The 17,654-nt window shown below is 44.7% G+C and overlaps 1 protein-coding gene across 1 annotated transcript; it reads right to left on the bottom strand.

Annotated features, from left to right (window-relative positions):
• Positions 1-218: 218 nt before the first annotated feature.
• On the bottom strand, positions 219-4,034 carry abhd5b (abhydrolase domain containing 5, lysophosphatidic acid acyltransferase b). Its single transcript, XM_084031971.1, has 6 exons — positions 3,952-4,034; positions 3,192-3,274; positions 2,573-2,975; positions 1,630-1,893; positions 1,380-1,560; positions 219-518 (listed from the first exon to the last, which is right to left on the bottom strand). The coding sequence occupies exons 1-6, from the start codon at positions 3,993-3,995 to the stop codon at positions 399-401; spliced, it is 1,095 nt and encodes a 364-aa protein (XP_083888097.1). The 5' UTR covers positions 3,996-4,034; the 3' UTR covers positions 219-398.
• Between the last annotated feature and the right edge of the window lie 13,620 nt (positions 4,035-17,654).

Below are 17,654 nucleotides of genomic sequence, written 5' to 3'. Positions count from 1 at the left end.
TTGTCCCTCATATCTGAGTGGGTGAAGGTTCAGAAAAAAAGAACACCCAGTGTACTTTCCCTAGACCTCAACCCAAAACAAGACAATCCCTTGAGAGATGATTTCCCTTTTCCTTTTTTTTTTAACAGAAGAGTTACCAAACAGTTTCTCAGAATTTAAAAACGGACAGTTTTCACCATAGAAAAAAAAGAAAAGAAAAAAAAAGTAAGAGAGCGACACAGACTGCATCTTACTTTTATTTACAAAAACAAGAAAAAAGAAACCTGTGGCATCATCTACCCCAAGTCAGTCAGTGATGGTTCTCTCTCAGGAGTAAAGTGCAGGATACAGGCTGTGTCATGGGTTCGGGTGAGTTCAGCCCCGTTGCCCTCCTGGGTGGCGTCTGAACAAGGGAGCTCTCACTGCTTCATTCCCTTCTCTTGGCTTTTCGTCTCCATCCTCGCGAGGATCTGCAGGACGGTCTGGTTGAAGTCATCGGGCTGGTCGGCAAAAACGTAATGGCCCGCTCCTCTGATCACCTGACAAACACGCAAAGAGGTAAAGCTGGTGTTCACAGAAGGCAGGCAAACCCTGAGGCGGGACACGACGGTAAAAACATGGTTTTTCATGCATCAATTTGGAGATTTTGGGCTATTTTGCTTCCACAACATATTTTCTTTTCAGACTACATTTACAAATTCACTCCAAACTTGCTACTAGATAATGCCTCATTTGCATATGAAACAAAAAAGAATTGTCTTAATGTAAGTAATAAACTGGGGGACTTTTCATGATGTTATCTATGATACGTTATCTATGATACGTTATCTATGATACGTTTTTTTTAACCCTATTCACCAGAAGCGTCTTGCAAATTGTATTGAACTTTATGATACATTAAAAGGCTGTTCTCTATTCAGTAGCACTTACATAAACCAAACTTTCCATTTCCATTCATGTCTATATTCTGAAGTGTTTTTTACATCAAAGACAAATGTATAGAACAGTTGTTCCTTAAAACATGGTGACTTTTTTAGTATTTTTTAAATGTCCTTGACAGTACTCTGATATATGAAGTGCTAAAGAAAGATACACAGCATTCTCGCAGTATAAACCTTTGACTCTAATACGTCAACAGAATGAAAGACAAATTAATTTTGAGTCTGGATTTTTTCCAATGTTCAATTTGTGTTCTGGAAATGAGAAGAGAATGCATATTTAAACAGACATTCTCTGAAAACTTGTAATAGAAAAAAATGAATTGCCACACTGTTTCACGGTTAATTAAATGTGACCCTTTTCACCTATAGTGTCTCACCTTAAACCACATGTTCTGGAGCCTTGACATGAAATTTTAAGTTGTGAAATAAAAAAAAGGAAAAGCTACTGAAAGAACCTACCGTGATTTGCACATCTGGTCTGGTTTTCTTGAACGCATTTCCAGAGTCACTGTCGATGCTGGAGCGGGATCCATAGATGAAGGAGACGGGAATGTCGGCCCGCACTTGGCCGATCCTCTCCAGCATGGGCCTCTTCGCCCAGCTGTAGGGAATGGTCATGTTCTTAAAGGCCGTCTCGCCACTGAAACAGAAAAACGATGCTGGAGACAACTGAACTATCGGTACACGTCAGTTTTAAAAGGTTTCTCACCTTGGAGTCTGGGCGTTCAGATGGTAGATGTAGTCAGATACTGTGTTGTCGTCAAACACGGAAGAGTATTTCTGCTTGAAATCCGACCTGATCGTCTGAACCAGCATTGGACCTAGAGGCCCAGCCAGTCTGAGTCCAGCCAGCGGGTTGAAGGGGCTCATCACGGCCCCCATGGCTCGGATCCACACTGGGATGGAGTAGTGGTTGGGGTTCTCTGGACGCGCTGGGAACCCCCAAGGCTCCACGAGCAGCAGATGCTTCACCCTGCGACACACAAACAACTGGTCAATTACCGTTTCACAGACTTGCTTTTAAAATCGCAGGACTTTGTTCACATTTGGCACGAACGTCAAGTGCCAACAGACAGGTTTTTGCTGTGACTTAGCATTTTTAAGTAAATATAATTATGAAGTAAATGTTGATTGCAAAGCGTAATGGCTACTGAATAACTGCACCATCTGCGTTTTGATGTTATAAGCCTCGGTTTCACTATGCAATCCTGTCTGCCATCGGGTACGATCTCCCGGGAAAATGAAGGCTTGATTTAGGGTACAAAGCTGTGGAAATATTCAGTGCTGCCAACTCTTTTCCAACTCATAGAAGAACTGGCAACAGTGATGTCAGTCATCCGGCCGATACTTACTCAAATTCTATGTTGATATACTATATATATATGATATACTAGCATTTTAATTCATGTGTAAATGTTTTTTCCCCTTTCTTTTACAAGTCTGATGTTGCCTCACAAGTAAAATAACCATCCCAGTCACGTCCACACAGTGAGGCTCATTTGCATATTGGTGATGGATTTGTCTCCAGTGCTAACATAAAGCTTCGTGACGGAGGTGCCAACAATGATACCACTTGGAAATTCTAGGAAGGGAAAGCTGTTTGTCGACACGGCAGGGAAAAAGCTCCTTACTAAATAAACACACCAAGGCACCTGTGTGGGTATTTGAGCGTGTAGGCGGCAGACAGGTATCCTCCGAGGTTGTGTCCCAGCAGCACCATTTCCTCCAGTCCCACCTTCTCCCTCCACTCCTCCAGGGCCGTTACAAACTGCTCCTCAGCCGCCTCTGGGTCAGCGCTGAACTGGGGGCGGCTGCTCCTGCCAAAACCCAGCAGGTCCGGAGCGTAGACTGGGCCGCCGCTGGAGAGAGAGTCCAGGTTTTGGGCCCAAAGGGCAACCCCGCCTCCAAAGCCGTGCAGCAGAACCAGAGGAGACCTGGGCTGGCCGGGGGGTCGGGGGAGAGAACTTGGCAGTGCCTGAGTGGAAAAGGCTAAGGTCCACAGAAAGTTGCCGTTGGATATCCGGACGTACTGCCTGGAGAAAGGTCGCTTCACACCTGCAGTACAGGGGAGAACTATGAGATGGGTGGGGGGAGGACAAGTAAGGGAAGTGGGACTCGTCCCATTTGTGCTTAGTCAATAACCACTTCTGGTACTTTTGTTATTACAAGACAAAACCCTCTCTGAAGATTCAGACAATGCAATGCACACATGGTGACCACTCAAAAACACTCAAGTTCTAATCAGTGGCTCAACAGCAGCAGCACACTTACTCTTGAGCATTTTTTCCTCTGCATCTTTCAGCTGAGAGGGAGACGTGGGGCACCAGGAGGGAAGCCAGCTTGATATCCAGGAGCTGGGAGTCAGACAGCAGACGTGCACAAGCAGGCAGAACACGTGAAGTACATGCAAACACAGGCAAACTATAGTTTTGAACTTTGACCACATGACATTTCTGCTATCAGTTCTGCTGGTATGCAATCCATAGTTCTCTTTCTCTACCTCCCGTCTAGAAAAGCTTGACTGCAGGCAGTGACGCCCGGAATGGATACTTTTATTTTGAGACCAAATGTAATCGGAAAATACGTCAATTTAATGTCGACTTGTTTCTCAAAATTCACGTTGACTTGTTAAAGGATGATTTAAGTACTCACAGGAATGTCAAGCTGTCACTGCTCAATTCGGCATGCTTCAAACGCATCAAAACACAGTAGCACCAACACAAATTCATTGTTTAGAGCGGAGAGATAGGCGAGTTCAATACAGTTTGTCTACGAGAATACCGATCTGCCTAACGTTACACGTCGTACCCCAGAATATAGTGATTTTCATTCAAATTTAACGTCATTTGACAGCAACCGAGTACAACAATAAATGACACAAATAACAGAAAGCTACTCCCGATGGAGTCAGAATAAGTTCAAGAAAACAATGCAGTCGGGTCATCACAAAACGGACGTAAATCATAACGTAAACTTTCAACGTAGGGAACGTACATAGCCAATAAAAGCCTTGCTAAGGGGGGTAACTCACCTCGGCTCCTTGGCGGGTTGTATCTCTTCCGCCATCCTTCGCATGGTGTTTGTGATGGTCGCGCGACCATGTGAAAAGCTAACTGTCCGAATGTACGGTGTTGCGTTCATGTACATTCCGTAAAGAATAAGTATACAAGTATGACAGCAGCAACATAACATTTTAAGTGTGTGTCAGGCCAGCATATGATTGATTTAGAACACGCTGTGGTTAACAGAAATATGAATAAAAACGTAAAATGTCCCTATAGTTAAGAAACTAGATTTATGATTTGTCAAGTCAGAGGACTTCTTTGTCCAACTACACCTGAAGGCAACCGCGCGGTCTGAAGCTCCGCTCTGACGGTAACGAGTGTAGGTGGGCGTTCGCTGTAGTTTGCTAGGAGATAGTTTATCCTAACTATGCTAACTGTTGAGAGGTGTTTAGAAAACGCTCCAAAACCATAAAAAGTTACACAGCTGACCTCCAATGGCTTCACACAATAGAGGTAACGTTAATACACTATACATGACCCCTAAAACCGGAAAATTAAAATGAAATGAGGGATTAAACCATTTAACATTTACAACAAATGTAAAATGCAACAACAAGCGGGGTTTTGATGGGCTAGCGTATTAGCGTATCAATTAGCATTCATTATTTGTTCCAATCAGGGCTGTTGGTTTTAGTTACAACGTCACCAAGTCAATCAGAGGCTAAGTGACCATTTTAAGTGGATATTTCATGGCAAATAGCTACTTGTGCTGTTATGATCACATTTTCCCCAAAATATCTTTGGTACTTACGTGAACGTTATTCGGGTAATGTTAATGCCTTTTAAGTTAAACGTAATTTATATGCGTGCATATAGCAATTTTGGCTAGTTGTTGCATCTTGATTCTTGTTGTTTTACTCCAAATTGTATTTCACTTTTTCCAATAATATAAAAATACAATTTCGGTAATTCTGCTGTAAAAAAAATAAAAAAGTAAAGTTAATTAAATGCCCCTTGTTGTCTGGAAGGGCTTACAAAGAAATATGTTTGCACCTTGTGGTTCTTGTGCAAAGACAAACTAATAAGGATGATTCTGGCTTTCCATCCATCCATCCATCGTCTACCGCTTATCCTGTATTCAGGGTCGCAGGGGGGCTGGAGCCAATCCCAGCTGTCATTGGGCGAAGGCAGGGTTCACCCTGGACAGGTCGCCAGTCTATCACAGGGAGACATGTAGAGACAGACAACCATTCACGCTCACATTCACACCTACGGGCAATTTAGAGTCACCAATTAACCTATCCCCATCCTGCATGTCTTTGGACTGTGGGAGGAAGCCGGAGAACCCGGAGAGAACCCACGCGTACACGGGGAGAACATGCAAACTCCACACAGAAGGAACCCAGGCCGACCCGGGAATCGAACCCGGGATCCTTTCGCTGTGAGGCGACAGTGCTACCCACTACACCACCGTGCAGCCGACTCTGGCTTTCCCTCAAACTAATATTATCCAGGAAAACACAATTGCTGGCATAGAGATTAAACCGTTGCTTATCTGCATACATGTTGTAGGCCTACTATAATTTAAGATAAGGTAAGAGATTAAAGGAAAAGTTAATTTAATTCATTATCCTCAAGGATTTGGATGGTACAGTATGATCCCACTGCTGTAAAAATAGCACCTTTTTTATCTCACTTCCCTTTTTAAAAAAAAGTTTTACTCTTACTATGAATCTCATTAAATCTTAAAAGGAGGGTTATCTGATAGCTGTACTGAGGTATTACCCTTGAAATTGTCAGGATCACCCTTCAGGAAATGATTCTGTAGTCAGTGTTCGATAGTCATTTGTGTCTTTTGGAGACCTTTTTGTAGTCAGGATTTAAAATGGTGTACAAATGGCATACATTATATACAATGTGTACATGATGTTAGAAAGAACATAGTCCACATTTGATGAGCTTTACACAGGTATTCATTTCTCATTTCACATGGCGGCAAATCACTGTGTACACCAGCACTTTTGTAACAGTGATGAGTTGCAAAACAGCCACTCTTTCTCATAAATGATTTGTGAGTTTCTCTTTCACAGGTCAAAGACAATTTGAGGAGAGCCCAACCTGTCCTGGTCCACAAGGTGGCGTACTTGTGTTCTGGTAGTATGCACACACACACACACACACACACACACACACACACACACACACACACACACACACACACACACACACACACACACACTCTTGTCCACTTTGTCCTTCATTCCCCTAACACAATTTTTCCTCTCATACCACCCACTTCTGGTGGCTTTCGGACTATGGGCTGACTGAGTGGTTCCTGAGTGGTTCATTTCTTTCGCTCTAGATGCACACACTCTTCCTCTATGTGTGTTACTGTCCGTTCACTCTGCTGAGAGCTCAGATTTTCATATACCAGAAGACAATAAGGCTGTAATCAAGCCCATATAGGAGCAACGGTCGTATAAGGCTGTGGCTGTCTAGAGAGCGCTAACTGGGTGAAGCTTTTGGCGAGGAGACGGCATAAAGCTGCAGCATGGAGCCCGCATGCTCAGTGACTCTCACAATTAAATACTAGTCATGCTAGCTAGAGTTGACACCGTGTATCCTCGTCTGCTTGTTTTAGAGGCTCAAAATCAGTAACCTGTGGTCAGGCAGTAAATGGACTGAACAGAGAGAGTTCGGTCTCATCCGTCCTGCAGTCGGGAGAAATTCACAATATATGCAATTTATCCATACTATTAAGTCTAAATTGTCTGATCTAAGTGATACTTAGAAGGTGTGTATAGCATCAGCTCAGGAAGCACTTTACTGCAGTAGGGCATGCTTTGGCATGTTTACGTCATTATCTTGTCAACCTGAATGTAAGAGCCAAATTCATGATTAAGATTAAAATGCATAATCTAGTCATGTGTTGAAATTGAAAAAATCAGAATGTAAGCTTCCAATCAGAGAGCAGTACGTCAGTGATATTTTAAGTGATGGAATTTTATTCAGCTCAGATTTGAATTCAGAGAGGTTGGAAGGGACCGTGTGATCAGTAAACATTCTGGAAGAAGATCATCTCGTCTTACTCGCGTTTCAATTACTAGTTGCTAAGACTGAATTCATATTGTGGTACTGAAGACTGAACGAAACAAAGTGCCACTCCACTGAATACGCATGAAACTGTTTTGAAGTTTGTACGGAAACCGAATACGCTTAACCTGAGCCGCACAGAACCTTCTGAGAAGCCATCATTGGACACTTTTGGGGAAAACCGGCACTTTCAAAAATACATTTTTGGCAAGTGATTGGATGAACCATCCGTCAATCAATCTTTTGATGAAGTGAGAACATCTTTTCCATCGAGAAAAGCCGCCATTTTCTCTTCTTTCAGCGAAGGAGTACAATGCAGCGTTCCTCTTCAGGAGCAGCTGTTGTTGTTATGAACGAACAGTCGGCTCTCTGTGGCGTCTCGTCATGATGATCTCATGACAGCGCGAGAATCCAGCGGTTGTTTACGGTAAAAATACCGTCCTTCACATTATTAAAATGAACACAGCAAAGGTGGTTGAAGATAAACTGATTAAATGGATTAGCTAGCTAACTAGCTGCTCAAGGCGCTTTGCACTACAATCAGTCACTTCTACCCGTTCACACACACATTCATGATTCAGTGATGGCAGAGGAGCCGCCTTCACATCAGGATCCAACTCATTCATACACGTTCACACACTGATGGCGCAGCATCGGGGGCAATAGGGGGTTCAGTATCTTGCCCAAGGACACTTCGGCATGCAGACTGGAGGAGGCGAGATTCAATTGGAGGACGACTTGCTCTACCTCTGAGCCACAGTCGCCCCACGATTAGAAGAGATTTCTGGAATTCATTAAAGCTGTGTGTCCCAATTCCATTTTTCAGACCAGTCTTATATCTGAGTTTGAGTGTTCACGCTGGAAAGGTGACAAAATTAAGAATACTCATAAAAGTCAGTGTGCATACTGTGTGTGCTGTTGACAGACACTATTGTACCACAATGCGCATAAAAATGTAAATAAATTGTGGCTATTGTTTAGGCAGAGTACTTAAAAAAGTATAAAACATTTTGATTTCACTTCTAATGTGCAGTGTGTAGGACTTGGGGGGATCTCTATGCAGAATTGGTATATATATTGTATTCACAGATATGTTTTTAATAACTGTTCTCGTTCGTTTAGAAGGAGCCCTTCATATCTACGGAGGGAGCTGGTCCTCTTCACCGAGTCCATCTTGCTCTAGTACCGCCATGTTCCTGCAGTCGCCCAGAACAGGAAGTTCTCCGACACCGCTTGTGAAGGGATGGGTGAGTGGGGGAAGGGATATTCAGGTGTTGCAATCTGCGACTTCACCGCTAGATGCCACTAAATTCTACACACTGGTCCGTTAACCTGACTGGATATCCCAGTATTGCAGTTTGATTGACGTCTGTCTGTAATTATTAATGAAATTCCCGCCATAACATAAAGACAGAGAGGGATTTTGAGACTGAACATGTCACTGTTCTGTGTTCTCTCATTGTGTTCTGGTTTTTAGTACGTCCATATATGCTGCCACTGCTGTGGGGTCAAGCTGCTGTTAGGTGTGATTTGAGCAAGGTTAACACAGGCCTGCTGTATTAGTGAGGTAGCTGTAAGCACAAACTGCACTCTGTCATGAGTTTTTGGGGCATGGCCCAGTGCATTGTGGGTAATAAAAGTGACCAAGCTGTTAACAAAGATGAAAAGGGGATTGGAGGAGAGGCGTATGGTCTGTCTGGTTGCTAGGATACATTGCCGGCGCCAACAGCGGATATGATTTATAATGGCCAGTCTCACCGTCTCGCTTTCTCCGCTAGTTTCCTCCTTCCTCTGACTTTTCCACTGACTCTCTCCATCCTCCACCCTCGTCTCTATCCTCAGCATCTCTTTGAACTGGCCTGTCTGACTGATCTGAGTACTTACTACTGGCATTAGTAAAGGCTATCATTTATATGGGTGTTCCTGATATTCTCTCCTGCGTCACGAACACACTGAGATGAATTCCAAGCACTTCACTTTGTTTGGCAAAACAACTCATTTTGAGCCATTTTCGAGTCAAAGTGTAACTATATACCGGTAGGTGTGTTTGTGAGCATGCATGTTCACGTATTCATGCAAGAGCTGCACCCACATGAATGGATGATATTGATTTGCAGAGACATGATCCACCTGGGGATGTGAAAATCCTCAGGGACGGATGCAGTGTGAGGAGGAGGAGGCCAGATAAATGGTGAAACCCTCTTATAATGTATTTTCTTGTGCCGAAGGTACCGTTAGTAAAAGCAGTGAGTGTTTCTCTGAGAATTCTCTGTTTGCCGTTCAGTGGATGAGACCCTGAAACTTTCTGCTGAAATCACTTTTGTGTATGTGGCTCCTTTAAGTGGAGCGACACAGGTTGCACTGCAGATTGATTTTATACGAGCGGAAGATGACATTGACCGCCTGCTAACTGATCTCCATGCAGATAGTTTTATTTGCTTAGTTTTTGAGATTCCTGTCTCTGAGATTCTGTCGTTAAAAACTAATCAAAATCAAAAACTCAACCAGAGCATGTTCCCAGTTAATCCAATAACCTCAATGTGTAGACTTTTCAACAGAACTTTACTGAGGAAATTGCAGCTGCCAATTATTTTAGTGATCAAGTTTTTCTACCGATTTAATTTCAACCATTAATCAGATAAAAAACATTAGTTTAATAAAGTTATACATACAAGCTAAAGGCATAAATTAAAATAATAATAATCCATAAACTTTGCCTTTTAATTGTTTGGTTTAACCTTTAGAACTGCCAGTTTCAACCTAATTACAGATCAAGTATAACATAAGCCTTTTGGGGCAAAATGTGCAATTCAGGGACATCATAACTAGCCACCTTATTCATTTGAGACACGTTGATAACCATCCATTACATATACTAATAACTAATGTACATTCTCTACCGGCGTTCATCTCCACGACCAACAACATTTACCGTGGCCGTCTACAGGTGTTGTTGAATGGTAATGGTCTGTGTTGTGGACTGTATGTGTAGACTGGATGCTTTCTGCTGAGATGCTGAGGCGTTGACGTCATCTTATCGAGGTAGACAGACTATCCAGAGCTTTTGTTTTGTTTCAGCTCAAAATGAACTTTGTCTCTTGTTTTCTTAACCCCGTCTTGAAGACATTCAGTCAATGGAGCTGTAAGCATGTTGTGCGACTGTAATGATCCTCCATGTGAACCGCGGTGTTGTTATCCTTGGGCTATATGGATCAAACACTGATTTTTTATTTTTTTTTTGTAATTGAGATACTCCAATAATTGTTTCAGCCCTAAAATAATATTGACCGTGAGGTCTGTGGATTTTCTTCAGGGGTTTCAAAACCAACATCCCAGGGGTTTTGTGTTCTACAAGGCTAAAACGTCTCCTCTGATTAGCTGAGGCATCAACAGCCTTACTGTAGCTATCAGACTTCTGCTTCTACTTACCCGCACTTAACCCGCACTTATTAAATTAGATCATTTGACAAAGCAAGAAGTCTGTTTGTCTCTTAGTTCTCCATCCATAAATGATCCAGGAAGGCATTCAAACTAGAGTGTCCATATTTCTCTTTCCCTCTCAGTCAGTCCAGTGTCTTCCAGTAAATGGAGGATAATTTTAGAGCAATAAAGAGCCCAGAGGATATCGAGGGGAGGAAACACACACACGCACACACACACACACACACACACACACACACACACACACACACACACACACACACACACACACACACACACACACACACACACACACACACACACACACACAATAAGATGGTCCCTCATTCCCTATTGCACCTGCTGACCCCACAGGATCCACTGAGATCGGCTACTGCTGAGTGTGCGGCTTCTACACGCACTCAAACGCACACACACACACACACACACACACATATACACATACAGGAATGCGTACGCACTTTGACTAATAGGCCTAATGCTTCCTGAAGAGGGCCCAGTGCTGCATTAGCTACGGATGTGGGATTGATTTAGAAACTGAAAGCCTTCTAGTGTGTGTGTGTGTGTATGTGTGTGTGTGTGTGTGTGTGTGTGTGTGTGTGTGTGTGTGTTGTGTTTGAGTGCGTGTGAATATGTTGTGTACTCACTGGTTTTCTAATCCTCCAATATTATCTGTTTACTCACACATGCAGAGAAAAACACATGAAGCAGGTTCAACCAATTCTCACAATTCATATTTAATATGATTTTACATTTGGAGATGAAGTATTTCATCCCAGAATGTTGTTCATTTCCTTCTGAAAAAGGCTTTGCTTGAACATGTAGACCTTCATCAGCACTAAAACTCTCACTAATTCATAGTTAACAGAAGGGTTAATTAAGGCAGTTTGACCCCATCAACCCAATTAAAGAGCAGTGCTTTCTAATGCTGGATTAATTCCTGACATCGGTATTATAAGATTAAAGTAAAGACTATAATGAACTAATGAAATAATGGCTCATTTGATGTGACCGTGGTCCGTCATTGCTGCAGTGGAAGACACGGTGTGCAATATATAACACATGAAACGGCAAAGCTCCCTTGCTACCAACCACAGCTGTAAACGGCCTGAGCGTAGCATCATAGCATCACCATTTTGCCACGCTGACTTTAGTGCAACACCGAAGTCCCGATTGCTGGCATCATGGAACCTAATATCTAAAACTGCTATAGCTCACTATTTTGCTGCTTTGCATTAAACACGATGCTCATGTGCAACTGTGGTAAAAAGCAGGAAATATTTTGCATAAATAATTTGACACAGTAGGTTTGCCTGTAGTTGAATCCGGCGACCACTCTGTGTGTTGCCATTAAGCGGCGCCAGCATTACTGCGGTGGCAAGTCTAAGTGACTCGGCGTCTGCTTACCGTGTTAGCTGGTTGCTCGTAGTCATTCACATAAATAGTTGGCGTTGATAGTAAATGCAGACGTGTATGTATTTAAAATTGATTGGGATAAAAGTGAAGGCTTTTACGAGGACATCCTACATGTTCTGTTTGTGTTTTCAACAGCGGCCGTTACTACGAGCAACCATGACGCATGACTCATCAAACCGGAACATCGGACACTTTTGTAAGTGTAGCTAATGGCCACCGCACTGCACACCGCTAATACAGCATCACCATGGAAGCATAGTGCCTCCCATACGATCGATTGAATAAAAGTAAAATTAGAAAATAATCCTTCTTAGGACAGCTACCTAAAACTACATGCGCATTGCAGGGGGATGCCACAAACTATCTTCAGATTTGTGTTTACCAACACTGAATCTTTATTTTATTGTTTATTTTACAGGGACAGTACATACAACATTACCACAAATAATTGGGAAAATGTCATGTATATAAGACGTCTAGCTTCAGATAATTTTTCCAAACACTGCAAAAGCTTGAAATAAGCATTCTGTGTAGATTTAACATTCAAAATACCAATCACTGCTACATTGAGCAAACTCTGGAAAACCTTTCTCAACAACTCCAATTATGTCCACGTGTGTCTTAATACAGCCCTCAGAGGTCATATGTACATTGATAGATGCTTGTCATATTTCCCTCTGTGTATTTTCTCTCTGTGCAGCACTAGAGGGATACTCCTGGACTACATTTGCATGGGGATTTGTTATCTTGACAAAGCAACAGTTATGTTTCATGGAACGTCCCTGATGAAGATCAGCATATTTGCTCCTACTATGGCAGTTGTCCTGCTTTATTGTACTAACCCAGCCACCTCCTGCATGTTGCTGCCACATGCATGCTGGGAAGCCACTGGCAAACTGAGATATTACCTTAGCATGAAGCCATATGGAGCTAAGTGGAGAAACAAAGAGGCCATGGTGCGTGGGGGAGAATATTTTTAGAGAACCAGGTGACTGGCAGAGGATGCTGGTAGAAAGAACAAGGGCAGAAGAGGAACGGGTTAAAGCGTCGAGAGCGGAGGAGAGGGTGAGGTGGCCTGGGGGGAGGAGAAGAAAAAGAGCGGAGAAACACAGAAGCAGACGTGGAGGAGGTGGGGAATTGATGAAGCAGAAAGCTGGGTTATTCCTGCTGTGAATCCTACTGTACGTGCTTTGTGTGTGTGTGTGTGTGTGTGTGTGTGTGTGAGTGTGCACGTGTGTGAGTGTGCACGTGTGTGAGTGTGAGTATGAATGGCGATCTTTGGCAGTAAATGAAACTGTTTATCAGATCGATAAGGCCATCATCTCCCAGATGACTGTGGTCTCTACTGAAGAGCAATCATAAATCACAACCAAATATGGAGCACACCGATCTATACCATCTGCGCGTGTCGCGTTGTGTGTGCTCGCGGGCACAAGCATACGTGCCCCGCTACGTCTTTGTGTGTGTGCAACCTGTTTGTATCTTTGTGTTTGTGAAATGCTCTTCCTCCTTCTCCTCGATGCGCTGAGCTGAGATTTGAGTCGGGAAATGGAGACGCAAGAAAGACGGGCCACACCTTAGACCAGTCCGTCTACACAGCTTCACAGGGCATAAAATAAGGATGTAAGCCAACACACACATACATGAACAGCCATATTGTGTGCCTGACATATCCCCCATCCTTCCCCACGGGGTTAACAACTGCTCTTGTTCTGGGTCTGACGGCCCCCGGTGCTCTCGCTCTGAATAATGTAGCCCTCCCGATATCAGTGACAAGAGTCTCGAAACCAAAATAGCATCTTGAGCTTGATAAATATAGAAGGTAATTAAATCGGCAGCAGGAGAGAGACAGAGAAAAGCCAGGGGAAAAAAAGGGACAGTCTGTTTTATGTTTGAGGATGAAACTCCCCTCTGCAGCGAACTACAGGGGACGGATTGGACGGGAACAGAAACACTGTTTGTTCCATTTCTCTTTTTCCCCTTACCCCTACATTGATATTATCACCAATCCATTTATGTTTTTACATTTGTAATAGTCTTCAGTGAGTACCCTGGATGTAGCGGTTGATCTGTGTGTGTTTTAGGGCCTGCCGGAGTGCAGTGAGTCAGCAGTATTTCACTGGTTAGTCCTCAGGAGACTCGGCGGCGTATGTGAGCACTCGCTGCCATCTGCCTCCTGCCACTTTTCACTGCCTTCCTGTGTGTTGTGCTCATTTTTCCCACTTCGTCTTAATCTCCCTCTTTTTTTGTCAAATGTTTTCAGTACACAATGAAGCAGACGAATTGGTGATTGATCCTGCGCGTGACACCGTCGCAGAGGAGAGGGGTGAAAGGTTGTCGGGGGGTGGGGGGTTGGATCAGCTTGTCAAAAGCAAGCGGCCCCCATCCTGACATGATCTCCTCTGGGAAAGTGTGTGTGTCCGTTCATTGTGACATGTTGTGACAGAAACTGAGTGACAAGCCCCTTCGCAGCCGAGCACCAGCCACTGCGGAGAGCCTAATGATGACAGCTCCCAGGCCGTACACACTGCTCTCTTTTTCTCTTCCTCGCACACAAACACACTCGCCATGTCTTCCTCTCTCTTGCTCTCTTTGTCTTGTGTCTCTCCCTCGGCTACCTCTTCCTCTACCACACGCCCACGCAGACAATGGCATCCTGTATATCGTCTCCCTGACACAAAGGCGCAAACACACACATTTACATGAAAACTCGGGCAAACGCACACACTGGCACACGCACACACACACCCACACCCACGCACACACACACCCACACACACGCACACACACACACACACACACACACCCACACACACACACACACACACATTCACGTACATGCAGACAGTCATACTAGTCTGCATGACAAATATTTCTCAAACACGCATGAAGCTACACACGTTTTTTTTTCTCTTGCATTGTCTCAGACACACACTGTCTTTCTCTTTCTCTCTCTCTCTTTCTCTCTCTCTCACACACACACACACACACACACACACACACACACACAAATGCTGCACTACTCTCTCTGTCTTGGAATTTTACATTTTGATGAAGGAGGAAGCAGGTCGTCCAATCAGAGCAGCGGCAGCCGGGAGAGACCATGTCGGTGCAGACAGCAGGGTGGTTTGGAGGTGGTTCGATGGAGCATCCCTACCAGCGCTGCCCTTCGGCATCCCCTTGTCTGTGGGCGGCCGGTGGTACGATCCGCCAGGCTGGATAAGAACCCCTCCTCTCCGTCTCCCCCTCTCCTGTCAGTGCTAGGGTGTAGCTACTGATCCTATACTACAGCACAGAGTGAGAGGGAGGAGGGACATCAGGTGTCACAGCTCTGCAACCCCAGTTGAGGCTGCATTACCACGACAACCAGCTCCAGGGGTGCTGCCAGGTGAGTCTGAGGACACGCACGTACTCTCTCTCACACACACACACATCTTGACACACATGCTATACATGTGCACAATGAAGTGATTCCACATTGTTTTCACATGGGGATGTGTTGAATTGAACAGATTTACACACACAGGTGTGCAGCCACTGATGTGCTACAGAATGTGGCTACTGTCACTGCATCCCATGTTTCAATACTCCTTATAGTGTTACATGTGAACGTGTGCGTAGTTGCTGTCTGTGAGTGTGTGTGTGTGTGTTTTGTGCCACCATTTACAGTATATGTGCGTGTACATACGCCGTCCCTCCCAGTATGATGGTGGGAGACAAAGGGTCCCCTCTGTCTGGCGCTGTAGCACCGCTCACACCGCTGCCGATGGGTGGGAAAGTTCTCTCTGTCAGCAATCATGTTGGATCAGAAAAAGAAAAGAAGTCAAATAGGGTGCCCACCCCCCACCTTCCTACCCACCCATCGCTGTAGAACACTCCTGACTCACGGTGATAGGAGGACACGGTCACAGCAGATGATCACCCGGTGGGTGGGGGTTGGGGTTGTGGTGGGGGTGTATTCTGAGGACACTGGGGCTGAGAGGAGGTCGTGATGGGGTGGTTGGCGGTCATGACACTACTGTAACGTGTGACGGACACACTATAACAAATGACAAGAAAACACATATGACTTAGGTGTCATCTGCCATTCACATGACTGCCTGTGTGTGTGTGAGTGTGTGTGTGAGTGTGTGTGTGTGTGTGTGTGTGTGTGTGTGTGTGAGAGAGAGAGAGAGAGAGAGAGAGAGAGTGAACGGGAGCAGGAGCGTAATGTGCCGAACGGCCGGCCATTACTGACCGATAAACCCAGACAAAGAGCGGCGTGTCATATGTGCATTCTCATGCTATACCTTGAGTGTGTGTGTGTGTGTGGGGGGGAGGAGGGGGAGGGGGAGGGTTCGCATGTTGCACGGTCACATATATGGAGGGCATGTAAGCATGTGCATCCAGTGTGTCTGATAATCATGTCTGAGCCGGCCCTGTAAGTGGGATCTCCGGCGGATCACATGTGCGCATTGAGCTGCTGCGTTCTTGGTCTTCTCTCCCTCGCGGTCCCTGACGCCCTTATTCAACCCGTCCCCTTTGACAGCCGGCCGCCATCCCACCACGACTCTCCACCGACACGCAGCACCCACAAAGCCTCGTCCGGCTTCTGTCTCAAAAGGCTATAGACTGGTTTGACCCTGTTCATATGACACTGAATGATCAATCTGCCCTTTGTGTCAACTACTGTAATAGAAGTGCTCTTTATCCTTATGTGGCCTTTGTTCAGTCCTGCCCATGTGATTGCGGATCTTTGTAGTGGGGGTGCAGTCTGGTGTAATTTGTAGTATGTAGTATGTTTGCCTTTTAGGACTAGTCAAAAGCCTTTTTGGTTTCACTAATGCTGTATCACATAGGTTAACTCTTAAAGGGCATTATCCTGTATTCAAAGAAGACATTATCCTGCATTCAAAGAAGACATTATCCTGCATTCAAAGAAGACATGTTCTTAAGACAAAAATATCTGTTACGTAAGAAGTGCAGAGTCCATCTTTTTTCAGATAATTTTTGTGGCATTTATTGGTTAGTACGGCGTGGGTGAGATGGGATGGTTAGAGAGGGGGTATAGTGTGGACAGCTGGGCTCCAACTCTGGACATGCAAGTGCACAGGTCACGCATTCACTCCCAGTGACACCGGGCCATCACTGTGCAATAACCTGGAAAAGCAGAATTCAAATATTTGACAAAGGCAGCATCCCTTGGTCTTAAAACTGAAATGTTTTACATGACGAAGGAGTGTGAGAGGTGTGTATTGCATACATCATCAGAGCGGGCTGATCTATATGCTTCGCCTATGGCTTCACCCTAACCGAGTTAACAGTGACCACTCTGCATAGTCTGTGTGGAGAAACGGTGGCGACGGGAACAAGCTGTACATTTCTCTTTCTGTGCCCTCCTCTCTTCCCTCTCTCTCTCTCTCTCTCCCTCCTCTTTCATTTGCTTCCATTTCTCACCCTTCCCATTCCTCTCTTTTCTCTGTGCTCGTATGCACATACTCATCCCCTCCTCCGTATATGAACAGTGACGCGCTGTAGGGCGTGCCCCCTCCCTCCCTCACCACATACGTTAGGACGCGCTGTGTGGCGTACATACGTTCATGGCTGTGTGTGAGTTCACACATGGCTGCACTATAAGTGACATGCCGGCCGTCATACATGTGCTGGTTAACACTGTAGGGCCCTCTGCGCTGAGGAAAGACATCGCAGGCACAGAATCCGGGTACTTTTTCTATAATTGGGGGTACTGTGAGGTGAGCGTAGTCACACGGTGACTGAAATGGTACTTCGTCACGTATAT

The sequence above is a fragment of the Eutrigla gurnardus genome (genome assembly GCF_963514095.1).
Source record: "Eutrigla gurnardus genome assembly, chromosome: 17".
Classification (NCBI taxonomy): Eukaryota; Metazoa; Chordata; class Actinopteri; order Perciformes; family Triglidae; genus Eutrigla; species Eutrigla gurnardus.
The sequence above is the reverse complement of the archived record's forward strand: the minus strand, read 5'-3'. Positions and strand labels throughout refer to the sequence as shown.